Source organism: Natrix helvetica (assembly GCF_964273705.1).
Source record: "Natrix helvetica genome assembly, chromosome: 1".
NCBI classification, from domain to species: Eukaryota; Metazoa; Chordata; class Lepidosauria; order Squamata; family Natricidae; genus Natrix; species Natrix helvetica.
This window is the reverse complement of record NC_138548.1, coordinates 240,577,818-240,604,358: the sequence shown is the minus strand read 5'-3', so window position 1 is coordinate 240,604,358 and position 26,541 is coordinate 240,577,818. Positions and strand designations below refer to the sequence as shown.

At 38.6% G+C, this 26,541-nt stretch overlaps 1 protein-coding gene across 3 annotated transcripts in view; it reads left to right on the top strand.

Annotated features, from left to right (window-relative positions):
• The window catches only part of RPTOR (regulatory associated protein of MTOR complex 1), a 423,475-nt gene that overhangs the window by 179,115 nt on the left and 217,819 nt on the right, over positions 1-26,541 (top strand). For all 3 annotated transcript variants that reach the window (XR_014174604.1, XR_014174605.1, XM_081944023.1), the window contains exon 6: positions 1,718-1,893. Coding sequence is in view for 1 of the 3 variants with exons in the window: in XM_081944023.1 (XP_081800149.1) it covers positions 1,718-1,893 (176 nt within the window). In the remaining 2 variants the exon portion in view is untranslated. The remainder of the gene's footprint in view (positions 1-1,717; positions 1,894-26,541) is intronic.

Here is a 26,541-nt window from a genome sequence, read left to right as displayed (position 1 = left end):
GCGCAGCCTGGTTTCTGGCATGCTGTGGACTGGTGTCGGTCCATGGACCGGGAGTTGAGAACCCCTGCATGTAAATAGAAAGTATATATTCAGATTTGCAGAAAGCTATTTAACATTGAATCATATAGAAGTTTGTCATCTTCAATTGGTGGAAGGATTATTGAAGGATATAATTTGACCATGAGTGCCTAAAGTTTTACATGCAGCTGTAATTTTGTTAATAAGTAGTTTATTGAATAATTCTCCAGACCATTTCAAGTATGCTATAATTGACAACAATATACATTGGTACCTTGGTACTCATCATTAATTGGTATCAGGAGGGAACAATGAGTGGCAAACAATTTTTTCCCATAAGGAATAATGTAGTGAGTCACAAGGTAGCTGACACTGACAAGTTCTAGCTTGTGCATTGAGTACCAAACAAATGATGAGGGACAAAAGTTTTGCATCAGAATGCATTGAGTACTAATTTTGATGAGTTTCAAAACAGTTGAGTAGCAAGGTAACACTGTACATATATTTATGACTTAAAATGAGAGCTTAATATTAAAACTTAAAATTAATAAATAACAGACATAATTTAAATCTAAAATCTAAGCAATGATAATATTAACATATTGACATATTAACACAATATTAACTCCATTAACATTTAAATGGTTAATGGAGTGGGGTAGGATTGCACCTTGTCAGAGTTTAGGAAATACAAGTATTACATATTGTAATTTGTCATATCAGACAGAATCTACTATTTCTTTCCCCCTTAGCCTTGCTGCCTTAATTGCAAAGATAGTAACTCACTGTGTTACAAACTGATTATTACCTTGTACAACTAAATTCAATTTATTTTCAGCATTCCAGTTCATGTCATCAAGGAATGGAGATGAATAATGATCCCAATATTTAACATACAACCAGGATTACATAATGTGACAAATTCTCTATTTCACCTGCCCCTCACACAAAATCTGCCCTGCATTGGGATAACTAGGAATTTGCTTTGTTGCATCATTATAATTGTGTTTAAGATTGTCCCGTCCTTCCTTCCTTCCTTCCTTCCTTCCTTCCTTCCTTCCTTCCTTCCTTCCTTCCTTCCTTCCTTCCTTCCTTCCTTCCTTCCCTCCCTCCCTCCCCGTAATGTATAAATCTGCTAAATATAAATGAATCCTAACTTCTATAGCCAGTTAGCATCTCTTGTCTCTGTAGTCAGGCTTTGGAGGCAATATTCAAATCTCTGTGAATTATAGCAAATGCTTTTGCTTACAGTCAGAATTTCAAAATTAGAAATCCTGACAAAAATAAGTAACTTGTTTTAAAGAGAAATGCTATTGATCAAACATAGATGCTGAACTGTTGGATTCCAATACTGTTGTTTGCTAAACTCTTGCAAATAATATAATTCTTTCCTAATAATCTTCAGGAAATAATTTATGTATAGTGATGATACAATATTAAAAGATTACCTTGAGATTTAAATCAAATCAGACGAAAGGTGGATAATAATAAATAAAAGAACTCCAGGACATTCTGGATGAGTAGTTACATATAATGTTGAACAATTGATTCATAAATATGAGTGTGTATCAACATGGTTGAGGAATAGGCTTTTCAAATCATTGACTTCTTGTAAATTATATATATTTTATTATTATTTTAGGTATTGCTAGCTTATCATTAGGAGGTTTAACTGCTGGCTTTTCTATCTCCTGTGAAGGTTGCTGCAATTAACCCCAACCATCCACTTGCTCAGATGCCCTTGCCTCCTTCAATGAAAAATTGCATTCAACTAGCAGCATGTGAAGCTACTGAGTTGCTACCAATGATCCCTGACTTACCAGCTGACCTGTTCACGTCCTGCCTTACCACACCAATCAAGATTGCACTTAGATGGTAAGTGACTCGCTATTCTGAGACTTACCTATGGGTCTGACAAAAATATTGACTCGGAAGCTTCAGTTGCCCTGACATTTCTCTGTAGATCCAAATTAGAAAAAATTGGTATAATCATCTGGGAAACTGTCTCTACTTTCACCTTCTTGGCTTTTTTTAATACTTCTGTTTATTACATTTGTATTGTTTCTGGATATTTGGGTTTGCTCAGATTAGAGGACTTAGTGTGCTGGAAATTAAAATAGGCTGCCTTTTCACAAATCAGAAGTACCATATGGTGCAGCACAATATTATATGAGCACACTACATTTTTCAGAGACGCTGTAGTGCCTGTCCTCAAGGTCGTTTACCTGCACACGTTCTGTACATCAGTGAAAAGCTTAATTGGTTGGGATTGAGAGAATTGGGCTGTGGAGCTATATGTTACAGAAATGTTATGAATAAGCTAGTTAAGTAATAGGAATATGTTGTGGCCCAGCAGCGGCCGGCTAAGCTGTTGGTGGACTCTGACAGCTCAGACCATTATGGGACTGCTCTGGAGGATGAGGAAGACTCTGGAGGGTGTTTGGAGTCAGAGCAGGAACTAGAGAGGCCTGTTGGCCACCAGGTGGCATCTGAGTCAGGGAGCAGTGAGGAGGAACAGAGGGAGGTTGTCCCTGATGTGCGTTTACATAGAGCTGAGAAGAGAAAGGAACAGCTGTGGAGAAGACGTCATAGAAGAAAGTAAGGACAGCTGGTTAAGGGTGTGGCCCCTCCCAAAGTATTTATATGTGGAGTGACGGGAGGGGAATCTTTGCAGGAAACAACAGTCCATTAGACGAGCCGTTGAGAAAGCATTCTGTAAATTTAATCTTGGGTTCTTGAAGATAACTTTCTAGGCTCCTAGCCAAGGGGTGGCTTTATCTATGTAATTAGTTGTGGCAGACAGCCAAGCCTGGGTCTGCATATTCATTGGAATCACGGGACAGAACAGGAATAGTATACTGAAAAAATTAAGTATATTTTTAAAAAAGAATTGAAGTAATAGGGCTATCTGTTAAGGAAGAAAAAGATTTAAAAACTTCTCTGCTTTCTGCTTAACAACAGACCTGTTTTGGGGTTAGGACAACATCCGGGATTGCCTGGGTTGCTGTCCCTAAGCAATGTGGTTGTGTGATATCATGCTTTACAACTACTGTGCGCACTGCCAGCAATCCTGATCCCAATTGCAGTCACAACTCGAGAGTATCTTTGTTTATATATTTATTGAGGAAAATGATCCAAAGCTACCTATTTGTGTGTAAGCAAAAGTATTTAAACATTTGCTTTCAGTAACAAGTGGGCAGCAATAACTACAACTAAATATTTCCAATAACTGATGGTCAATCTTGCACATTGACTAGGAAGAATTTTAGTTCATTCCTCCTAATAGAGCAACTTCAGCTCAGGAATGTTGGTGGGTTTCCTCTTATGAACTCCTTGTTCAAGCCCTTCCACGACATTTCTATAAGATCAAAGTTAGGGTTTTGACTTGGCCATTCCAAAAGATAAACTTTCTTCTGTTTTAACTATTCTTTGTGTATTTTGAATCGTTGTCTTGCTGCATGACCCTCTTTCCCTTGAGCTTCAGTTCATAGATAGTGACATTTGACATTTTCCTACCGAATTTGCTGGTACAATTCAGAATTCATTGGTTCCATCAATGATGGCAAATTGTCCTGGTCCAGAGGCACTAAAGCAGGTTGAAACCATAATACTGCCACTGCCATTTTTCGCAGATAGGTTAAAGTTCTTATGCTGGAATGCAGTGTCTTTGCCTTTCATCACATACAACACTTTTCACTCAAGCCAGAATATTCTATTTTGGTCTCATCCATCATTCTTCTAATAGCCTTCTGGTTTATCCATGTGATCTTTTGCAGACTGTATGGGCAGCAACGTTCTTTTTGGAGAGTTGTAGGTTTCTCCTTGCAGCTGCAGCTGCCACGCACACCATTGTTGTTCAGTGTACTTTAGATGATGGTTTCATGAACACTGACATCTTTATCTATACCCTGGGTATGATGTTGATTGGTCGTCCATTCCTGGGGAGGATAACAATGGTGTCGAATTGTCTCAATTTGTAGACATCTCCTTGACAGTGGACTGCTAGAGTCCAAAGGCTTTGAAAATAATTTTGTAGCTTTTTTTCAGGTGATCATCAACAACTGCTTGTTGGAGGTCCTCAGTAATCCCCTTTGTTTTTTGAGCTCATGACACACTTCCACATACCTATGTTGGGAAGATTAGACTTTGATAGTGAATAGCCAGTAGAATTCTGTTCTTTAAAGAAGGCATACTCCCACTTGATTTTCATCCCATTGATGGATAACCCTGGCTCTAACAAATGAAATGGTAATCCCAGAGGTTCACATCCTTTTACTGCACACAATTATGTTTTGGATTATTTACCTCTATAAATAAACAAGCACATATAATGCTTTTGACTCATTTGTTAATTGGGTTCTCTGTCTAGTTTTAGGATAATAGACATATTTTAGATTATATTTATGCAGAAATACTGAAAATTCAGAAGGGTTTACAAGCTTTTAAATTCTCCTGCATATTAAAGTCCCATATAGTGTACTGAAAGCAAACGTTCAAGATACAGCAATTTAAGTCTTCTGTGTTATTAAAATCAAACTGACTATTTTGGAGTGGCTTTACTAGCTTTAGTAAAAATTTGGAGGTTAGAGAAATAGTTTGCTATTTGTGATTTTATAAGTGTTGTGGCTTTGTTCTAAAAAAAAAGTCAGATTGCAAAATACTTGTTAAATTTATATTAAAGATTACTGATATAAAATATGCTATTTTCACATTCAGTATTGGCAGATAATTGTAAATGGAATCCTGACTCTTCAAAAGTTATTGAGTCTTTTATAAAGTGGGATAGTGTTGCCTACATGTTCCATTGTATGTAAACTCAAGCTAGAAGATTCACATTTTTTGTACCTCTTGTCTCTTTCTTTCCGAGTATCATAAGAATAGTGTGCAATCAGATGATTTCCTTCTGACTCAGAATCCAATTTTCTTTCTGACTCAGAATCCAATTTTGCATAAATGTTACTCAACATACTAACCTCACTTATTCAAACCATAAACAGAATGGAAGTGATGATGGATCTTGATAGTTGTCATGAGACATCAGAAAACCAATAATGCCATTGTCTCAGCTGAATTGTTGGCTTATTGCTTTCTTTTATTTAACCTTTTTCAGCTAAGATGTGAGCCTTGGTACCATTTTCACCATAATCTTGGCATTTTCTTGAGTTTGATGTAGTAATTAGTACTTTTTTCCTATTTTAAAAAGCGCATGTACACTCCATACCTGATGTAAAAAAAATTAGGAACAATAAAAATAAGTGTGTTTTGTCATATGTACGGTAGAAATGCAATTCCAAGTAAAACCTTTTAAATTATATTAAGTGCAGGGGGGGGGGGGGAATCCTTTTTTGCTTGGAAAAAGGTTGGGTCAACTTAAATGTCTTTCAATTTTTTTTAAAAAAAGATAGATACATATTTATTCCACTGCACCATCCCCATTGATGCCCTTAAATGCCCTATTCCTATTGCATTCAGTTTCCTTTTATATCTTACTTGACATACTCAGCTATTAGTTTCAAATAGCAATGTGGACAGAAGTATGCAGTCCTTTTTTCTTTTATCTAGTGTTTATTCTTTAACACAGTCCACACACCATCCACTATCCTCCCAGCATTTGTACAACTTAACATTTCTCCATCCATTTTTCCTACCCTGTTTCCCCAAAAATAAGACCTCCCCAGATAATAAGCCCAGTCGGGCTTTTGGACGCATCCAGTAAAATAAGCCCTCCCCTGAAAATAAGCCCTCCCCAAAAATATTGCAGCAAAGCAGCAGCCATGAAGTGACCACGCTCGCCTCCTGTACCTCAAAATTAATACAACCTCCCCCCCCCCAAATAAGGCCAAATGCTTATTTCGAGGGTCAAAAGAAAATAAAACTCTGTCTTATTTTCGGGGAAACATGTTACCTTAATTAAACATTCTACCAAAGTACACAAATTCATCTGTTCACCCTAGTTTTTCCCTATTATTATCAAATTATTCGTTTTCCCTGTTAAATGTAACCACCTTGCATTTTAATAAATCAATTTTCAGATCTGTATTCCTTGATACATTATACAATCTAATATTCACTGCAGATAGTTCAGAGTCTGTCAATCACAAAATATCTGCAAAGAAAAATATGCATACCAGTACATTTACATCCCCCATCCACACACTTCAACATAACCCGAATCATCCATTATACCTGTTAAATATACACAAGGACACTTACATCCCTATTTTACTTTCTATTTACTGTTGAACCATTTGCCACGTTTTTGTTCTCATGTAAGATTTATTTCTAATATATACTATTCTTACATTCAGTAGCCAACTTTCATTTCTGTGTTCAAGTGTTTTAACTTTCTGTATTCAAGCGTGTTAACGTTAAAATTTATCTAAATCAGCAATGTTTCCTACGCAATCCTTTCCTATATTCATACATTACTTAGTGACCTTCTGAAGAGCAAATCCGTTTTGCATGCCTAGATTCAAGCCATTCTAAAGTTCATGTACATTTAATCAGAATTCTGGCAAGCAGGGATGTTTAACAGAACAGTCCCACTGTTGTTTTGGCATTATTCTTCTCATTTTTCCCTTTGTATCAGGAAACAATGCAGCATTCTACCAACTTCCAAATAGAGATGTGCAAATGTAGTCTTCACAGCAATCTTAGACCAATCACCTAACATGCTACACATACATCCTACACCATGAACACCTATAGCCTTACTATTTTGCAACATTTGCATAGCACAGATGATTTCAGTTTCTTCTTGGACCCTAACACTTGTTTTCATTTCTATAATCAAGCAACAGCTAGCCCGACAAAATTATGGAAGCAAGAAGTATACAGAATGCTCTAAGTTATCTTTAGTGGAACTCTGGGGTAGACATAGAATCTTTCATACTATAAAAAGAAATTCCCACCCTCATTGGCAACAATATGTCTCTGAATGATTTGAAATGCTTCTTCCCATGTTTCTTTCCAGCCTAGTCAAGTTGTTGTTTAAGACCTAAATTGTCAAGTAACTTGCCCCCTTTTTCTCTTGATCCTCTCCTCTCCTCCTCCTGTCTTCCTCCTGTCCTCTACTCTCTCCCCAATGTCTAAAACACTCTTTCCAGCATTCCTTTGTTTCAGTTTCAGTTTCAATTCAACTAATTATCTTATTTTTAATTCAACTCACTCTGATGAAGACATCTTTCTTAGTTTAGTTCCCAAACTTGTTTTTAGTTCTATCATTCTGGCATACATTTTCTCTGCATCATTTAATCTTTATTTTAAAATATGAAACATTTATAATGAACATATGATCACTTTACGTTCTTCAAGCTGATATGGTAAGGTAAAGGTTCCCCACGCACATATGTGCTAGTCGTTCCTGACTCTAGGGGGCAGTGCTCATCTCCATTTCAAAGCCAAAGAGCCAGCACTGTCCGAAGACGTCTCCGTGGTCATGTGGCCGGCATGACTAAATGTCGAAGGCATACGGAACACTGTTACCTTCCCACCAAAGGTGGTTCCTATGTTTCTACTTATAATTTTTATGTGCTTTCGAACTGCTAGATGGGCAGAAGGTAGGACAAGTAACGGGAACTCACTCCATTATGTGGCACTAGGGATTCGAACTGCTGAACTGCTGACTTTTCTGATCGACAAGTTCAGCATCTTAGCCACTGAACCACTGCCTCCCTATCAAGCTGATATAGGTAGTCTTTATTTATGAATTACCTCATTTAGCTATCATTTAAAGGTACAACCATGTAAAAAAAAAAGATTTGCAACCAATCCTTCACATTTCCCAGTCATGTCATCACCATTCAGGTCCTTTATAAGTGGCTTCTGAAAAGCAGAATTAATAGAGAAGGCAGAAATAAAATCGTAAGTCACAGTCACATAATTTTTGCTTAGCAAAAACATTTCACTTATCATTCTGGAAAAAACGGTTGTAAGCCTGTCCCAGCCATATCGTTTTTTGCTTAGCGATTGTGGTGCTTAGGGACCAAGTTACTTGTGCCAATTGTGGTTGCTAAACAAGGATTACCTATATGGTCCAACTATTTTTACTGTAATCCTTCATCTTATTTATCTATTCATGTCATTTAGCAGAATATCTTTTTCCCATTTCAGTTTGCATCCATTCAGTATGTTGCAAATTGTTTCTTCAAGCTCATCTGATACTTCCATGATTACAGTGTACTGGAGTATAACATGCAATTACTTCCAACCTATCAATTCATATTTTTGTTAGATGACAGCAGTTCATATTTTATGAAATCTATATCTTTTAACTTTTTCATACATAATTCAACCTCTGTATTCACTTCCTTGCATGCTCCACAAGTACAGACTACCTTCACTCATCTCTATTATTTCATTCCCCTTTCCCCTAGTTGTGCAGACAGATCACATAACATTTTTCCTTCATTGCCTTTATTAATTCACAATATTTCCCATGTATTTTTAATTCTCCATAGTGGGGGGAGGGGTATCCAAACTGGGTTGATTTCATCCACTCACTGATTGGACTGAGCCTGATGAGACCTTTAAACCACGCCCCTCTTGCCGAGCAGACCCCAGCTTCGACTCAGTCCATCAATCTGGACAGTTGGTCATCTAGTTTCTCCAAAGGAAATTTCACGGGTTATTAAGTTTGAAGCTCCGCAGAGCGCCTGCGCCTCAAATTAACAATTAACTGGCATTTTAAATAAGAAAACGAAGTGTGCAGCAGCCCCTTAGTGGCACAAGCCGCAGAGGCGCTTCAAAAGAGCAGAGTGCCATTTGGATTGTCAGAGGCAAGAGGAGGAGAGCAGCAGCCCTGGGAGGCTCAAGCCGCGGAGGCGCTCTAATTTCAACAAGAAAGAGTCGCATGGCAGCCATTAACAGCTCAAGCTGCTTAGCTGACAGTTGACTTTTGGCGCGAAGCATCATTTTTAAAGTGACAGCAGCTGCGATCTAGAATGGAGGCTCCTATTGACAGCGCGGACACTGCAAGGGGCCAGGTCCTCACAGATGCGACCAACGGCTCTGAGGGAAGTCAGAAAGACCAAATGTCCTCATTGAGCACTCCCGCCCAACAGCCATCAAGGGCAGAGGGGCACAAGGCCAGCAGAAAGACTAAACACCTGTCAAATTCACATCAGGGCACAAAAGCCTCTAAGCCCAGTTCAAAGTTCGAAAAGAGAAAGCATAAGGCTCTCGAGCGCATATATAAAAAAGCCAGCAATAGGAAAAGTATTTCTGCCCTGGCTTCTGCATAAGGATCCTCTCTAGGTCAACTGACAGGTACTCCTCCCCCTGAAAGACTACCAGAGGTAGATCCGTCTCTTAGCCTAAGAATACCGTTTGACACCTCAGGGATCTGGGGATCTAACCAGGGGTGGCAGTCCCCGCCCCCCCTTGCATAGCACCTGTCGCATCTCAACCTGCCAGGGAAGTAGCACAGGATATTCCATCCACCTCTGCGGGGGTGCCACCTGTGCAGATGATTCCTATGGGTGTCCCAAATTTTCAGCAATGCCTAACTGCTGCCTTTCAGCAACCTCAGAACCAGCCTCCCAGAGTGACCCTTTCACCAACACCAGCTGTGGTGGAGGCCCAGGAGCAGGAACCTACCCAGTCCGAAGAGGACATGGATTCTGAGTCTGAGGAAGGAGAAATCAGAGAGGAAAACCTCTCGTAGAACGAAGGCATGCCTTCCAAACCTAAGTTCTCCGGTCTTTTCCAGCCTTCCCTATTCAAGTCAATCTTGTTCAAGGCTAATACAAGATCTTCATTCTCTGTTTCTGGCAAGTTTTGAAATCTAAGAAAAAAAGACATTCTCTCAAATTCCACCTTTATCATATGATTTTCAAATTCTACATTCCCCTTCTGGATTGTCTTAACCTCTTCCCTTAGCCCAGTCGTGCCCTCCTCCAGCACACCTATTCTGTGTTTATTTTGTGTTGTTTGTTGTTGCGTTTCTCTGAGCTCATCAGTTAAATCTGCCAGTTGTTTTTTCAGTTCGTCCTGTCCCTTTATAATAGTTTGAAACATTTGCTCCACGGATAATTCCTTTGAGCTCTCTTCAGTCGCTTTAGGTTGTAAAAATGAAGCCAATGGTGTCTTTTGGGTGACCGGGCTGGACGTAGAAGATGTTGGGGCCAAAGACGGCTTGCCAGGCAGTAATTTTTTAGGACCCATATCAAGTTCAGAGATAGCTATAAGTCTGCACAAAGAAATGGCGTCTGTGGAAAGACACAACCGGGAAAAGTCAAAAGGCAAGCAAATCCAGAGGAGAGCGTTGGTCTCTATACAGCTCCAAGCAAGGTGATATAAATCAAATGTTCCAAATCCAAGGGAAATACGTGAAAGGAGAGGCTCCTGGAGATCTCTAGGGTGTGATATAATACAAAGCCAGAAATTCTTTCAAAAGGGAAACTTCATTCATAAGTGCAAGAAGAAGGAGGAAGTTGGCCATCTTGGCTCCGCCTTCACAGGAGATCAGAAAGCAATATCCAAAGTTTCCATAAAATAGTTTAAAAGAATCAACTCAGCAGTCCTCCTTTGCAGTTGTAGCAAGAATAATAATAATAATAATAATAATAATAATAATAATAATAATAATAATAATAATAATAATATATTTATTTCTTAGCCGCACCCTCTCCCGAAGGACTCGGGGCAGCGTACAACGAAACATTCGAAATAAATATGTAAACAAAACAAACATATAACAAAGGTACACTAAAACATACATACATACAAACAAGAAACCATCCTCCCATTGCTTAGAGGAAAAGAAAGTAACTTTTAACTATCTCTCTCTCTTCCGAGAGAGAGAGGGATTTTCCAATTGCCACTTTTCCGAGGGGGGGTGAAACCCCCCCCTCCAGTCTTAACACTTCAAAAGATTGAAAGCACAGTTTAAAAAAGGCTGCTGTTCATCGATTGAGTAGTTAAAAAGGAGATTGAGGGAAACTTCCCACCTCACCGCATTTCAGCTGTAACGTCCGATTAGTTGTTTCCTTCCAGGCTCCGCTCGGCGAAGGCGCGCTGCTATGCACCCCCCACGCTCCCCGGCTCCTGGGACGAAGCTGGAGACCCCCCTGCAGCCGCCACCGATCCAGGGGGCTCCAACAAGCCGCCCTACGGCAGGGATCCCCTCCAAGGTTCCCTGAGCTCCCCCTAAGCTTAAGGAGAGCCCATCGAGAAGATGAGCAGCGGACGCGAACGTCCGTCGCCTTCGGGGACCAGAAGCTGACTTCCTCCACAGCATTTGTTGTTCAAATTATCTTCCTGCAAATTGAAACACAACATCTCTTGACAGTTGTCTTCTGGTTGAATATAAGTCTATTCCACAATCACCATGAATTTTCTTAAGAAAGTCCAGTTCATCACTGAGCCAATCAGTAATCTCTAAGTCTTTTGAATTCATGCCCCTTTCAGTCTTCTCCAATGAGCCTGCAATTCTTAAACAAAACTTATTTTGTCTACCATATCAACAACAAATTAACTTCCAATCCACCCAATTGTGTTTAATTGCTATTATCAGTATTTGAGTGTTATTCTTAAATTGATGTCTGTTAATCTATTAGCCCAATTTTGAATTTTCATTCAGAGCTTATAAATTGAAAAACATTCCCGCCCCCCCCCCAAGGCTTCCAAGAAGACTTTAACCAGCTGTTTGTCATCAGGAGAAAAAATTGCCCCACAGCTTAGTGCACCATTTTCTAGAGGACTGTCCATCATTTACTTCTCTTAGATTCCAAATCTTAGTCTTCTATAAGTCATGTTTGTCACCAGATGGGTCCATAGCAAATGTGGGTTGCTCCCGGTTCAGTCGAACTGATAGTAGCGGCGCGGGAGCGCGCCCAAACCGAAAGTAAAAAAAATTGGCAACCCACATGGTCCATGGAAATTGAATTCAGCTTTCCATCATGATTTTCATTAATAAGAGGATTTCACATATTGAGGTATATATATATATGTATGTATGTATGTACGTACGTACGTACGTACGTACGTACGTACGTACGTCTTTGGTTGTTCGGGTTTTCTCCTGCGTAGAATTGGAAGTATCTTCACGACGTTTCGATGAAGTCTCACTCATCATCTTCAGGCTGGTGCTTCCGGCTTGGTGCTGCACCAGCCTGAAGATGATGAATGAGACTTCATCGAAACGTCGTGAAGATACTTCCAATTCTACGCGGGAGAAAACCTGTACAACCAAAGATGTACATACAAACACCCGTGAAAACCTCAGAAAATATATATGTATGTATGTATGTATGTATATATATATACATTTATTTATTAGTACAAATACAACATTATATATATATATATATATATATATATATATATATATATATATATATATATATATATATATATATATATATATATATATATATATATATATATATATATATATATATATATATATATATATATATATATATATATATATATATATAACAACACAAATTACAACACAAATATAAAAAGGCAACAGTAAAAATAAAAATATGGTTTTCTGCCTGCATGGTCTTTGTGATAAGCCAAAGGACAGAAAGAGGGAGTAGTGACCTTCCTCCCATATTTAGTCATACCAGCGGTTGTAAAAAAAAGGGGATTTCAAGGATAGTAGAGGAAAAGAGGTTATCCGTTGAAGGTATTGGGAACAGATTTTAAAAATATGGAAGTTGAATTTGACTTCCTGAGCAAGAAACTGAGTCGTCATAAACATCGAGTATTTTGAATGGTTTGTGATAGAAAATAAAGTGGAGTTGAGCTGTTGCTATCATCTGCCTCAGTTAGAGGGTTAATCAGAACAAGGTAGATAATAGCAATTGCCTATTTTTATTGTGGCCCCAAGGTATTCTGCCATCTGAGGCAAACGACAAGATAGTGTACTTCACAGATTATGGGACCATAAGGTGAAACTTACTTCAACTCTAGTATTGGACATATTTTTCCTTACCTGAGGGTATAACTTAACTTGAATTTGAAGGGCAGTCAGACTTGAGTGCACAATCCCGTTTTCCAATATATTACCCTTTTACATCATTTGCCTGAGGCCAGCTTTGACTGTATCTCTGGCATTTAATCAACCACTGAGACAGCAAAAGTAAGCTACGGTGCTTTCAGTATTTCACCTACTGAATACTTCAACTTCAGTCGGAGCAAAACATTATATGAGATGTGTAAATGGTTATTACTGAAAACAGTATCTTCCTTATTTTTTCCTTGATAAACCCTGTGCTATTACATTGCTGTGCTGTGTATTGGCTGCCTAAAGTGGCAGTCAGTGAAACAAAACAGGGCCAGAAATTCACTCATTGATTTGCAAAGTTGTGTCAACTTTTGAATTATTAAATATTTCCCGGGGAGAAAGAAAAGAAGAAAAGACAAAAGACTGCTGCTTTAAGCAGAAGCCATGCATCTGTGTAATGTCTGTTACTGACCAAAATAGCTGTTAACAAGGTAAAAGTAAAGGTTCCCCTTGCACACATGGGCTAGTCATTCCGGACTCTAGGGGGCAGTGCTCATCTCTGCTTCAAAGCCAAAGAGCCAGCGCTGTCTGAGACGTCTACGTGGTGATGTGGCCGGCATGACTAAATGCCAAAGGCTCTCGGAATGTTGTTACTTTCCCACCAAAGGTGGTCCCTATTTTTCTACTTGCATTTTTGCATTCTTTTGAAATGCAAGGTTGGCAGAAGCTGGGACAAGTAATGGGAGCTCACTCCGTTACGCGTCGCTAGAGATTCGAACTGCCGACCTTTCTGATCGACAAGCTCAGCGTCTTAGCCACTGAGCCACCACGTCCCATCAGCTGTTAACAGGGGATCTCATTTTGTAAGATGGGCAGAAGCTGAAGATATAAGAGATATGAGACAGAGGCGCAGTGAACCCCCAAGTGGCCTAGCAACTCTTAGAGAGAGTGCTAATGACCAGATGATAGCAAAGAAAAATAATCCTTATATTGCCCCCCCTCCTGTCAGAACTAATACTTCCATCCTCCCATTGTCCAGTTGAAGCTGGACATTGATAAAGCTTCTTGTATGAGACGTGAAACATTTTCTGCTTCTTCCTCCTCAAGCAAAAAACAGTCCAGATGTCTTTTGAAAAAGCACCTTTAAGACAACTATGACCTGGATGACTGAGAATCTCCATAGACATTTTCAGAAGAAAGTAATTGTGATTTCGGTCAAAAGCATCCAGTCATTTGTAATTTATATCTGTGTAATGTGTATATGCTGAGATTATTTACACTGAAATCTACATAAAGATTTTAAGGATGTTTGTGTTATTAATGAAGTTCTATAAATAAATCACAGGTACAAGTAAATTATAGCTCCGTCTTCTTTATTGGCTAGTGCAAGAAGCAAACATTCTGTTTACGGTGGATTTTTAAAAATGCCATTACGCATCAGGACTGCAAATTATGTCTGTAATGCATTGAGAAATATAACCTATAATTCAGTTGAAATGTAGCTTTCCCTTTGTTTCTGGCATCTATAGTTCTCCTGGGGATTCAAATGAGAATTGTTCATTGCAGTTTTCAGTATATCTTATCCATGTAGAAAACCAGCAAATGTGAGGAGCATATTATTGAAAATGCCCATCATAAGATATACACTTTCAACCCCTCCAAAAGATAGGGTGAGATGAGAAGATTGTCCACTTTGTTCTTCTAAAGCATTTATCCTTTTGGTTCTGGACCGTCAATCAGTTGCTCTCCTTGAAGATTTCATGACATCTGATTTTCCTCTGGGGAAGTATTTCTTGCTCCTTTAGCTGGATAATTAAGTCAGACACATGGCCAATCCTTGAAAGAGATGGAGGAAAGATCTCTGGGGCTAAATTAATGCTCTCACCAACCTATTACAGGCAGCCTTTAAAGTTTAGGAGAGGATTGGCATGCTACCTTTGCTATCACTTCTATTTTTATGTTTTGTTTGGACAAATTGCATGTTGAAACAGCTTTGTCAACAAACCCACAGATGTTACTGGCCTTCTGGGAGATAGTAGGAAAAATAAAGAGCTGTGATCCTCTGCCTTTCATTCCTGTGCTAAGTGCTCTTCCCTCCTCCAACAGGGTTTTGATTTTTTCCCCCTCTGGCTGCCAAGGAAAAATGGTATGTTCCTATCGCGCCATTCATTCACCTGGATGGCATCCCTTGGTAGGTGCTTCTTAGGTACTATGCAAATGCTAAAGTTGAGGCTCTAAAAGAAGGGTAGATGCTTGATTATTATTTTACATTCCGATGGAATGCAGTCAGTCTTTGCAGCCCTGGGATACTTTATGCATTATTCCCAGGTGATTTAATAGGGGAATTTAATGATCAGAAGCAATATGATAAATTGAAAAGGAGATAAACTTTGTCAACACTGCCTGACAAGGACATCTTAAAATTGCTGGAGAGTACAAAATTGATGTCATGAAGATAACACTTTTGGCAACTTGGTGCCTTTAGCATCATTCTGGTGTAGTCTTCTTGAATATTTTATTATCTTTCTTCATCTAGTTTCTTGGAACACTTTAACGGTATTTATATAACTTCAATTTGCTTTAGCGTTATATTAGTGAATAGCGAGTGAGCAAATGAGAGCCAGAGCAAGTGTTATGGCAAATAAATAATGACAATATTTAAATTTAACTACCATATTATTATGTTTTTGTAAATCTGCATATTGTATTAGCATATTTTTACTACTCAGAGAATTCGTTGGAGAATTAGGATGGTATTTTTTCTGATATGCAAAATACTGTTGAACACTCTAGCTATTTCACCTGATTTCTTACACAAATCTGAATATCTTGTTTTGTGTTTGGCCCGTATGCAAAATACTTTGCTGTTTTGAAGTTATAGAGAAAAAAGAAATATGCCATCCATGAGGGTCAGGATTTCGTGTCTGGTTTAATGTTTAAAGTGAAGAACAGAGTAAATCTGATTCTGTCTGTTTTGTTAAAGTCACAAATATTTGGTTTTATTGGGAGGGCGGAGCTTCACCTCGGCCACTCTGTGGATCAGCACTTTCCATGTCCCTCTGATTTACACCCCACCTCCTTCAGATCTTCCATGGTCATCCTGGTGTCATCTTTTATAGTGTCCAGCCAAGAGGTATTAGGATAGCCCCTCCTCCTTTTTCCACTGACCAACTCCCAGCATGATTAACTTTTTGAATGAATCAGCTTGAATGACATGGCCAAAGTATGATAGCCTATGTTTGAAGGTCTTGGCTTTGAGTGATATGTTTGGTTAGACTTCGTCTACTCTAGGACTTCTTTGTGATTTTTTCAGTCCATGGGATGCGTAATAGTCTCCAGCATCACAATTTGAAGCCATTCATCCTTCTCCTTTCTGCCTTTTTCAGAGTCCACGTTTCACAACCATAAATATCAATTGGATATGGTAAAATTGTAGAAAACTTTTAAAACAAACGTCTAAGGAGATTCTTAGTCCTCCAGGTCATGGTTGTCCCAAAGGTACTTTTTTTTCAAGAGGCAACTGGACTTTCTGATTTTTCTTTTTTTCCCTTGAAGACATTTAGCTTCTCATCCAAGAAGCTTCTTCAGCTCTTTTAAAACAAAATTTTGCATTTTACTTGGGGCTTGTTTTCTACCCTTTCCCTCCCTAAATCTCAGTGCCAATCTCTAAAATTCCTTCTGAAAACATCAAGGAAATACAGTTTTGCTTCATCTTGGAGGTGTGCAAATTTGTTTCATCTCATTGGCATCCATAATATTTAAGTTAAGTTTGTTAGCATCAGCAGTCTTGTCAGCTGCTCTGGAATAGTGCATATAATTACCAGGCCCTTTTCCAGGTTTGTTTTACTGTTTCCTGTTATACAATGATAACTAAAAAAGGAGATAATAGAAATATAGTCTAATAATAGTTATCAGAGCTTGAAGTCAGTTTCAGCCTCAAATGTACTGGATGTACAGCTAGGTCTTTTGCTGTCAAAACATCTGAGAATTGGACCTCTTTCAATTAACCTCTTTAACTTAGAAAAAAGCTTGTTTATGTTGGCATCCCAGACGAACTGAGTATTTTTAATGAGAATTTAAAAGCTATTAAGCTACTCTGACAGGTTTTCAATACATTGCTACTTGAATGACCATCCTTAAATCCTTTCTTGTCTAGTAAGGAGTGATGTGTTTGAGATTGCTGTTACTCTCTTTGGATTAATTTGAATAATCTTCAGATATTATTTCCCTTAAGGTGGCGATTTCTTTTACTCTTGAGTTTGTATTTTTCTTGATAACTTTCAGTCACACTGCTGTGACCTCTTCTGGTTTCAATTAACCTCTGCTGTATAGTTTTATTCGGTAAGAAGGTAACATTATTCATGTATATCCTCTTTTAAAATGTTTGTTACAGGAATCCTATGGAACATTTTGGGACTAGCTGTTAGGCCAAGTCTGAGAAAATGGTATCTTCCAAACTGTTTCTTGACAGTACATTGTTTTTAAATCTTCAACTTAAAATCTTGAAAACGCATCTGATTTTCTTTTTAATTCTATCATTTCACTGAATATATTCTGGAACAGTGAGGAATATTGCCTTTTAATATATTATGTTCTTTTGGAAATAGACGTAATCTTAGTATCCATCTTTATGTGTCTGCAAGATAGCTAACAAATGTTCCCTAAGCCAATTCAAACACAGAATCTCTAGTCAGCAGAGTCCCATCCCTCAATTAACCCAACTATCTGTTTTCAAAGTATCCTCCCCCTTCTGCAATATATGCTCCCATTTCTGTGATATATGGTAAGAGTGAAAAGGGAGGGGGGAACCATATTTCCAAATTCTCCTGGTATCTAACTCCCCTCTGTAACAAAGCAGCATCAGGCACTAGAAAATAGAGTGCTCTTTTTCTTCTTTTTCCAATGAAGCAGAAACAGAAACAGAAGAAAAATAGAAGTAAAGAGTAGGAATGCATCTGAGATGGAGAAGAATTTGAAATCTTAATACTCACCTTTTTTTTTAAATGAAGTTTTATGGATTTGAATTTCAAAAATAAGGAATTATAAAGCCATAGTTGCAGTTGCCAGAACATACTGCTATATTTAAAACACAAAGTTCTGCATTTACACAATCTAGTCATTGATCTGCAGACCCCAGGCCTAGGTGAGACTGCCTTGTCTACAGTTAAAAAAGCAGTTGCATTAAAAAATAATAATAGAACAAACAACTTAGGGGCCGAAATGGTCCTTGCTGACTGAATAAGCAGTTTTGCATGATTAGAATGGACATGCCTGACAACAGAATTCTGATTATATCATTCAGGAGTAACTTGCTGGGATATAATTTGCAACTACTTCTGCTTGGCATTTCCTGCCAGCAGGAAGAGCTAAAGAAATTCTCATGTAGAAATTGTTTGGTGTTACTGGGATTTCTGACTAGGAAGTTAAATGAAGAACAAAGTCTGGCTTCACACAAGAGTTTGTTAACCGAACAATACAGCTGGAATCCCCCATTCATACAGGATATTCAGTTGTTCCCCAGTGAGCCTCAGATGAATTTAGTTGCTTTCAGTGTTGAGGAGAATTGATCAAATAGTGTGCAGCTGTACACCACTCATGGGAGATAACAGACTGAGGCCAAATATCCTAACCTAACACACGTTATGTTAATAGGCACTGAATTGGCAGTAAGTAGGAAAATGATCTTGGACCTGGGATGGAGTAATGAAATGAATTGAAATGGAAGTATTATTAGCATAGTTGTTTTGAAAAAGGAAAGAAAAATCCATACTGGGGATCATTGGAAAAAAAAAAAAAACCAGCATCATACGGGTAGTCCTTGACTTACAACCATAATTCAGCCCAAAATTTATGTTGCTGAGACATTTGTTAAGTGAATTTTGTCCCATTTTACGACTTGTCTTGCTACAGTTGTTAAGTGAATCATTGCAGTCGTTAATAACCCAGTTGTTAAGTGAATCTACTTTTCCCATTGACTTCGCTTGTCAGAAGGTCACAAAAGTTGATCGCTGATCTTGGGATACTAACTGTCATAAATATAAACCAATTGTCAAGCATCCACATCTTGGTCACGTTGACCATGAGGATGCTACAATGGTCATAAGTGTGGAAAATAGTTATAAGCCACTTTTTTTCAGTGACACTAACTTCAAACGGTCACTGAATGAACTGTTGTTAAGTCGAGGACTACCTGTAACCTCTTTGGTTACAGGTAGTCCTATAGGTTCCTAGTCATACCATGTCCAAGTGAATTTTGTAGAGCTTTTGTGTATGGAAAAGGTACAGAGAAAGTAAAACAAATGGTCAAACATGCACCTATTTAGCTATAAGCAGCATTTCATACTGTATTTTCCACTTCAGCCTTGTTTAAAATCCATTCCAGTTCTACAGGAAACTGATTTGCTGTCTCCGTCTCTCAGTAGCGTTATAAAAGGGGAATTGAGATTTGGCTCCCTGCCTCCAGACAAGTTGAGATTCAGAGCTCTGCAGTCAACATCAGTTGCAGTTCCCTTCAATGATTGGCTTTGGAAATAAAATATCTAAGGACATTTTGCATGGCGTAGAGTATAAAACAAGCTTGAGAAAGGGTTGTTTAAATACGGCTTTCTGTCCCTGTATTTTTTAAAGAATTGATTCTGAAAGGAGTCAGTTTTGATAAACAGGAGAAAAGGTTATGCCGACATGAGATTTTATATTTCCTAATTTGGGGTTGAAAAGAAAACTAGTATTTTGTTTTGTTTGGGGGCAGAGGGGGCAGTAAGGGAATATACCTTAGTCTGTGTTTCCCAGTGGTCGCTTGGGATTGGGGGGGGGGGGAGAAGAGTGCAGAATATTGCTGATTGATTGATTGATTGGATTTACAAGGCAGCCCTGGGTGACATACAGCATAATGTTCTTAACAGTGGGGGAAATGGATTTAAGTTGCCACCATGCAAACAGGCTTGGATTTATTTCATACAATATCTTGTAGATGTCAAGAAAAAAAATGTATTCATTGCTACATATGCTTATTAAGCAATCATGGAAATTAACTCATAAACCTTTTAGAAAAATAAGACATTTATTAACAAATTGAAACTCAACAAAGACCATAACCGCTCTGAAAACTGGGAAAAGGACAGACACCAAAGTAGGGATAGTGAATGGACAAACTGATGTCCATCCGTTTTGGCTTGCCTTGGCCACATTGAGTGAAGAAGAATTATCTTAGCCCACATATTAAACACAAATAGATGGATGGATGGATGGATGGATGGATGGATAGATAGATAGATATTTAATATATATAAATCACATAATTACATTACAATCTTGTGGGGCTGCATTATTAGCTGTCCAATTCTGTTTGCGACCCAGAGGCTGCAGGTTGGACACACCTGATCTAGAGGTTCCAACTTAATATCGTGCATAAAGGCAATGTTTACTTTCTGCACTACTTTTAAATTATTTTCCCTGTGTAATCACAGAGGTATAGCTTGTACGGAGTTGATATTGTTACGATTGCTGCCATAAGCATTTGTTGTTAGGTATTATAACATTTTTTTGAAATGTATTTGCTGAGTGTGTCATATTTTACATCACTAGATAATTTCATTGTTGTACTGTTTAATGACAAATTGCCATTATAGATTTTACGGTGCCCTCTATGACCATGTTTCAAATTACTGATGCTTTCTAAAATATTGGTACAATGTTTTGGTTCGTGACATTTCTTCCTATCAGAATATCAAAAGGGAAAATATGTGTGCATTTATGTATTTGTTTAAAACGATTATGAATGTAGAAGGAACACAACTTAAGCAAACCGATTTATCTTATCTTTCTATTCATGAGAGAACATACATAGAATATGCAATAGAGTGGCTAGAATAAAATAATTTGTCAAGTGTGGAATGAGTCTGGAGACAGAAACAGTTATTTAAAGGAGAGGACTTGAATTATTCCTTTACTAATCTGATTGGACACCTGGGATATTGGAGTACAGGTTTTAAAAAAAGGTAGATTTTAATGAAAGTTATGAATTATGCCATCAAAGTATGCCATTAAGCTGAATCCAAAGCAGATGAACCAACAATGAACTGGCTTTGCCTGAGAAAGGATGTTTTCCTTACTAATCGAAAACAGCCTGATATGATTCATTATTCTGTTTCCTTTGCACAATTGACATCACCTTGAAATTTCTGAAGCCTCAGCTTTATTTCCGTCCTGCTCCTATGTTTTTGTGCCAGGCCCTGAGGGAGGAACAAAATTACAACTTTGTAATGGGTGGAAATACTTTATTAGACCTGACCCCAGATGTGCATTTTATTTTCCTTTCCAAGGAAAAGCACTTGACATAGGGCCATTCTCCATTAAGAATGTGGGAGGCTTGTCTCAGCTAGGCAGCAATCTTTAATCAAAAGGCACCTGGTCATAAAACACACCACCTGAGGCTTCTCCCAAGAAGCAAGAGACAGTCTCTTCACCCACAGCAAAGGTTCTCTGCATTACTACATAACTCAAAATGTCATGCAGTATTAGACAACTTTCTTCATCCTTTTTTTGTGGGGGGGGGGAGTCTTTGAGAAGGCGGTAGGTTTCAAAGAGCTCTGGAGGAAGCTGATTATCTGGACCGAATGTAATCAGGGTTCAGGCTGGGATATAATATGAGGACAGAAAGGATTGTGCTTGTAAATGACCTCTGGCTGACTCGAGATGGGAGGAGTGTGAGTTCCGGATCCCATTGCAACTGATACGTTTGCAACAGGGCCCGGCGTCCTCCACATGAGCGCGCACAGCGCGCATGTTTCTTACCATCCAGCAACACCTCTGCAAGCCTCCACGACGCTCCAGCTGCTCAGTGGAGCGTCGTGCAGGCGTGCGCGCCATGCGCCTGCACAGAAGCAGCAAAAGGTTTAAAGACAGGTAAGGAGCATGGGCAGGCGAGTGGGCCTCGGGAGCACCATACCAGAACGGTACCTGGTGCTCTGGGCAGGCTCCGGTACGCCCGTACCAGGGCGTACCACCTGCAACCCACCACTGTAATGTATCTATCTTGCTTCTACTTGTTCTCAGTTACTATTGATCAGACACTAGCATTCTGGAGTTGGTAGTAGCAGGCACAGTTTTCCTCCTTCCTTCAAATCTGGTTCCAATTGTTATTGCAGGGAGGGTATAGGGCTTAACTCTCTTCCCACTGTTGTATACCTTTTACCTGAAACTACTAGGTCAAGTATCAGTATGTTGATAACATTCAACTGTGCATTTCTATTTCGACTGTCAAAGTGATACTGCTGAGGTGCTTTCCTAGTCCCTATATAGAGCCTGGGTGGATCTTGATGAGGAAAACTTGGCTTAACTCAGTCCTGATTAGACTAAGTGAATATGTTTTAGGGCCCCTAAAATGATTTGCCATCTTTAACTAATTAGGGCAGTGGTTCTCAATCTGTGGGTCGGGACCCCTTTGGGGGTCGAACAACCCTTTCACAGGGATCGCCTAACACCATTGGAAAACACATATTTTCGATGGTCTTAGGAACCGAGACACCAATTTTATGGTTGGGGATCACCACAACATGAGGAACTGTATTAAAGGGTCGCGGCATTGGGAAGGTTGAGAACCACTGAACTAGGATTATATTTCCCCAGTCGAAGTTAGTATGCAATCTGGGGATCATCTTAGACTCCTAGCACCTGCTTGAAGGACAAAAATACATCTTTTATGCTAGTTTTTCACATTTCTATATCAGAAGGCACTGCTCATAGCCACCCATGCCTTAATTCCCCTCCCAACTGGCCTATGGCATAATATGGCAACATGCTGTACATGGAGCTTTCCTTGAAAAGTGCTTGGAAGTTTTAGCCTGATTAGAATGCAGAGGCATCAGTCATGCAGGTAGACCACAACTGCTATGCAAAGCACTTATTAAAGTGAGTCATGCCCAATTTTACTATATATGTGTGTGTGTGTGTGTGTGTGTGTGTGTGTGTGTATGTATTTGTGTTACAATCCCTGGTATGCCCAAATATGGGAGGGAGTTCACTACTCCCCCTTTCTGTCCTTCGGCTCATTACAGAAGACCATCCAGGCAGAAAACCATATTTTTATTTTTAATGATGTCTTTGCTATGTTTGTGTTGTATTTGTGCTGATAAATAAATAAAGGGAGACTAGTATAGATCTATTTCAAGCTATTTAGCTCTCATCAGCTAGCCATATCCTTACTGGGATTTGAATCTGGGCTTATTTATCAGCACAAATACAACACACACACACAGAGACTATATATATATATATGTTGTATTTGTGCTGATAAATAAATAAAGGGAGACTAGTATAGATCTACTTCAAGCTATTTAGCTCTCATCAGCTAGCCATACCCTTACTGGGATTTGAACCTGGGCTGTATTACATATTAGGCAGGAGTCTTAGCCACTAAGCCACAGGCTCTCCTCCTTATCAGCTGAGCCAGGGAAATAGGTATGTATTTGTGTTACAACCCCTGGTATGCCCAAATATGGGAGGGAGCTCACTACTCCCCCTTTCTGTCCTTCGGCTCATTACAGAAAACCATCCAGGCAGAAAACCATATTTTTATTTTTAATGTTGCCTTTTTATATTTGTGTTGTATTTGTGCTGATAAATAAATAAAGGGAGACTAGTATAGATCTATTTCAAGCTATTTAGCTCTCATCAGCTAGCCATACCCTTACTGGGATTTGAACCTGGGCTGTATTACATATTAGGCAGGAGTCTTGGCCACTAAGCCACAGGCTCTCCTCCTTATCAACTGAGCCAGGGAAATAGGTATGTATTTGTGTTACAACCCCTGGTATGCCCAAATATGGGAGACTCCTGCCTAATATGTAATACAGCCCAGGTTCAAATCCCAGTAAGGGTATGGCTAGCTGATGAGAGCTAAATAGCTTGAAATAGATCTATACTAGTCTCCCTTTATTTATTTATCAGCACAAATACAACACAAATATAAAGGACAGAAAGGGGGAGTAGTGAGCTCCCTCCCATATTTGGGCATACCAGGGGTTGTAACACACACACACACATACATACATACATACATACATACATACATACATACATACATACATACATACATACATTCGTTGTAAATACAGACTGGTTGCCAAACACCCAAATTTTGATCACATGAGGACTGGTGATTAATAGCTTTTTTTTCAGGGATGTTGTAAATGATAATAATAAATGATAATTAAGCTAATGGTTAAGTCAGAGACTACCGATAGTGCACACGCTGCAATTGCCCATATATAACATTACTGCTACATGAATTGTACTGGCTACCAGTAGGCTTCTGGGTGCCAATTCACAGTGCTAGTTGTTATCTTTAAAGTTTTACATGGCAAGAAGCCTACCCCTAATGGTCTCTGCCAATTCCCACTAGATTTTTGACTCCCCTCAGTAAAACAGTGACAGGACTTTGGAAGTTTGCCTTCATGGTCATGGCACCTGCTTTGATGAAATAACCTCTCTCTGGATTGCCTGATCCCATTGACCTTCAGGGGAGCAGTGAAGACCTGGCTTTTCGCACAATCACTGGGGTCAGAATGCTAATGGAGCTGGCATAGTGCTTTTGGCCTACAAATGTGAACTTTATTGGGGTCTCAGCTTTTGTCCTACTTGTTTTAATGTTTTTCAGTAATTGCATTGTGGTTTTTATTTGTATTTACTGCCCAAATTCCTTTTGGTAGATGAATTTCCATAAACATTTATTAAACAAATAAACAAACAAACGGTTCTCCTTGCCCTTCACTGTCATAACCAACCACTGCAGTTAATGACAGAATCCATTTGGTTTTTAGGAAGCTGGATCATCATCATCCTCCAGGATATAACTGGAATTGTTTATGATTATATGTTCCTCTTTCACTCTAACCTGAAGTCTGAATAATTTTCAGAATTTGCAGTGCAAACTGTCCATTGATATTGATTTCTGCCATCAAACATCTGTAAAAGCTATTTTGCAGATATTGTTTTGGCAGAGGGCCTTCTAGATGATTCTTATACTTGTTTTTTTTATGTGGATGTGTTAATTTTTTTGTTTAGCTTAATTTCCACGTTATTGTTCTCCATCGCTTTCCTTTGACTACAGCAGAGTAGCTAGGAGTTCAATAACTCCCAGCCAATCCAAAATAATATAATAATTGACAATCCCAAAAGCTGTTGGAAGTATAAGATGAAAGTAATAAGATCACACTCACCCTGCCTCTTGTAGGAGCTATTCATCACATTGGATTGGGTTTAGATAATCACTTTTTTCCAAATGCACCTGGAGATTTTCAGCACTATCATCTTGAGTGCTTTATTTAAGAAGGGATACAGTGACTATCAGGGAGTTAATAAGTGCCGAGTGGACTTCTTATCTCTTTCTGTATATCTAGCATTGTGATCCTTACTACAAAAATTAATTTACCATACTTCAGATCTGTCCAGTCAGTCACTTTCAGCTTGAATAAATTAGCCATGAAAGGCTGTGGTCAAGAAAATATCTAGTCAAATGCCAAGTACCCTCCTCAAGTCTCCAGAATGGAAACTGGATAGGATATCAAATTTCTCATTTGGACTTTGACTCATTGTGGAATGCAGGTCAGAAAAGTGATTTTTACCCCTCTTGCAAATATATCGAAGTAGGCATCTCTGGACCCCAACATTCCATTTGTTGTGGCAGAATTAAATTTCTTTGTCAAGTTACTACTCAAGAATACAAAGATGGCAGAAAAGGAAATCTGCATGAAATCCATAATCTGCATTCCAGCCATACCAACTTGGAGCTCTGTTGTTAGATCCTCCTCCAAGTTTCCTGATGCTTGTAACAGCGCAACAATAGATGTACCTGAGCTAAACCTCATTTAATCTCTTTTCTGGAAATTTAGTGCTGAACAGAAAGATTTAGCATTGAGGCTTTAGAATCAAACATTGCTAATACACTCGTTTAGTTTTATTGCAGAGTTGCAGTTTTACATTAGAAATCTGATTTATAGTATTTTAGAGGAATGAGTACATGATGATACCTGATGCTTAAATTAAAACATCTTAAAATAAAAATTGTATATAAAACACATAAATCACTGTGGGGTTTTTTCTGGCATCCAACCACACTTCCCCTTATCTATATCCAATCTGTCTTTTCATTCTTGGAGACATATTTTTTAAAAAAGAAACCTACCCAGCAAGAAGACTTGATTGATGCACAAAGTACAAATGATTGTAAGACAACTTTGAGTACTCCGTCTTCCACTTCAACATTTAGTATGGCTCCCAGCTTGTCATGGTACTCACAGACTATTTCATAGCATTTGAAGTTTGATTAAACAAGACCAAAAAAAGGTTGAAAGTGATATTATAAATGGTTGAATTGGATGATTAATTAGAGAATCAGCATAAATATAAAATAAAGCACACTTCCAAATTTTATAGGAACATGGTCCTCTGAAGAAAGTAACAAGGTGATTTCTATGTTCCTTAGTCAAGGACATCACATTTTATGATTATCAAAGCACTTAATGCAGAAATGTTGTAAAACAGACATTAAGTGGCAGAACTACTTA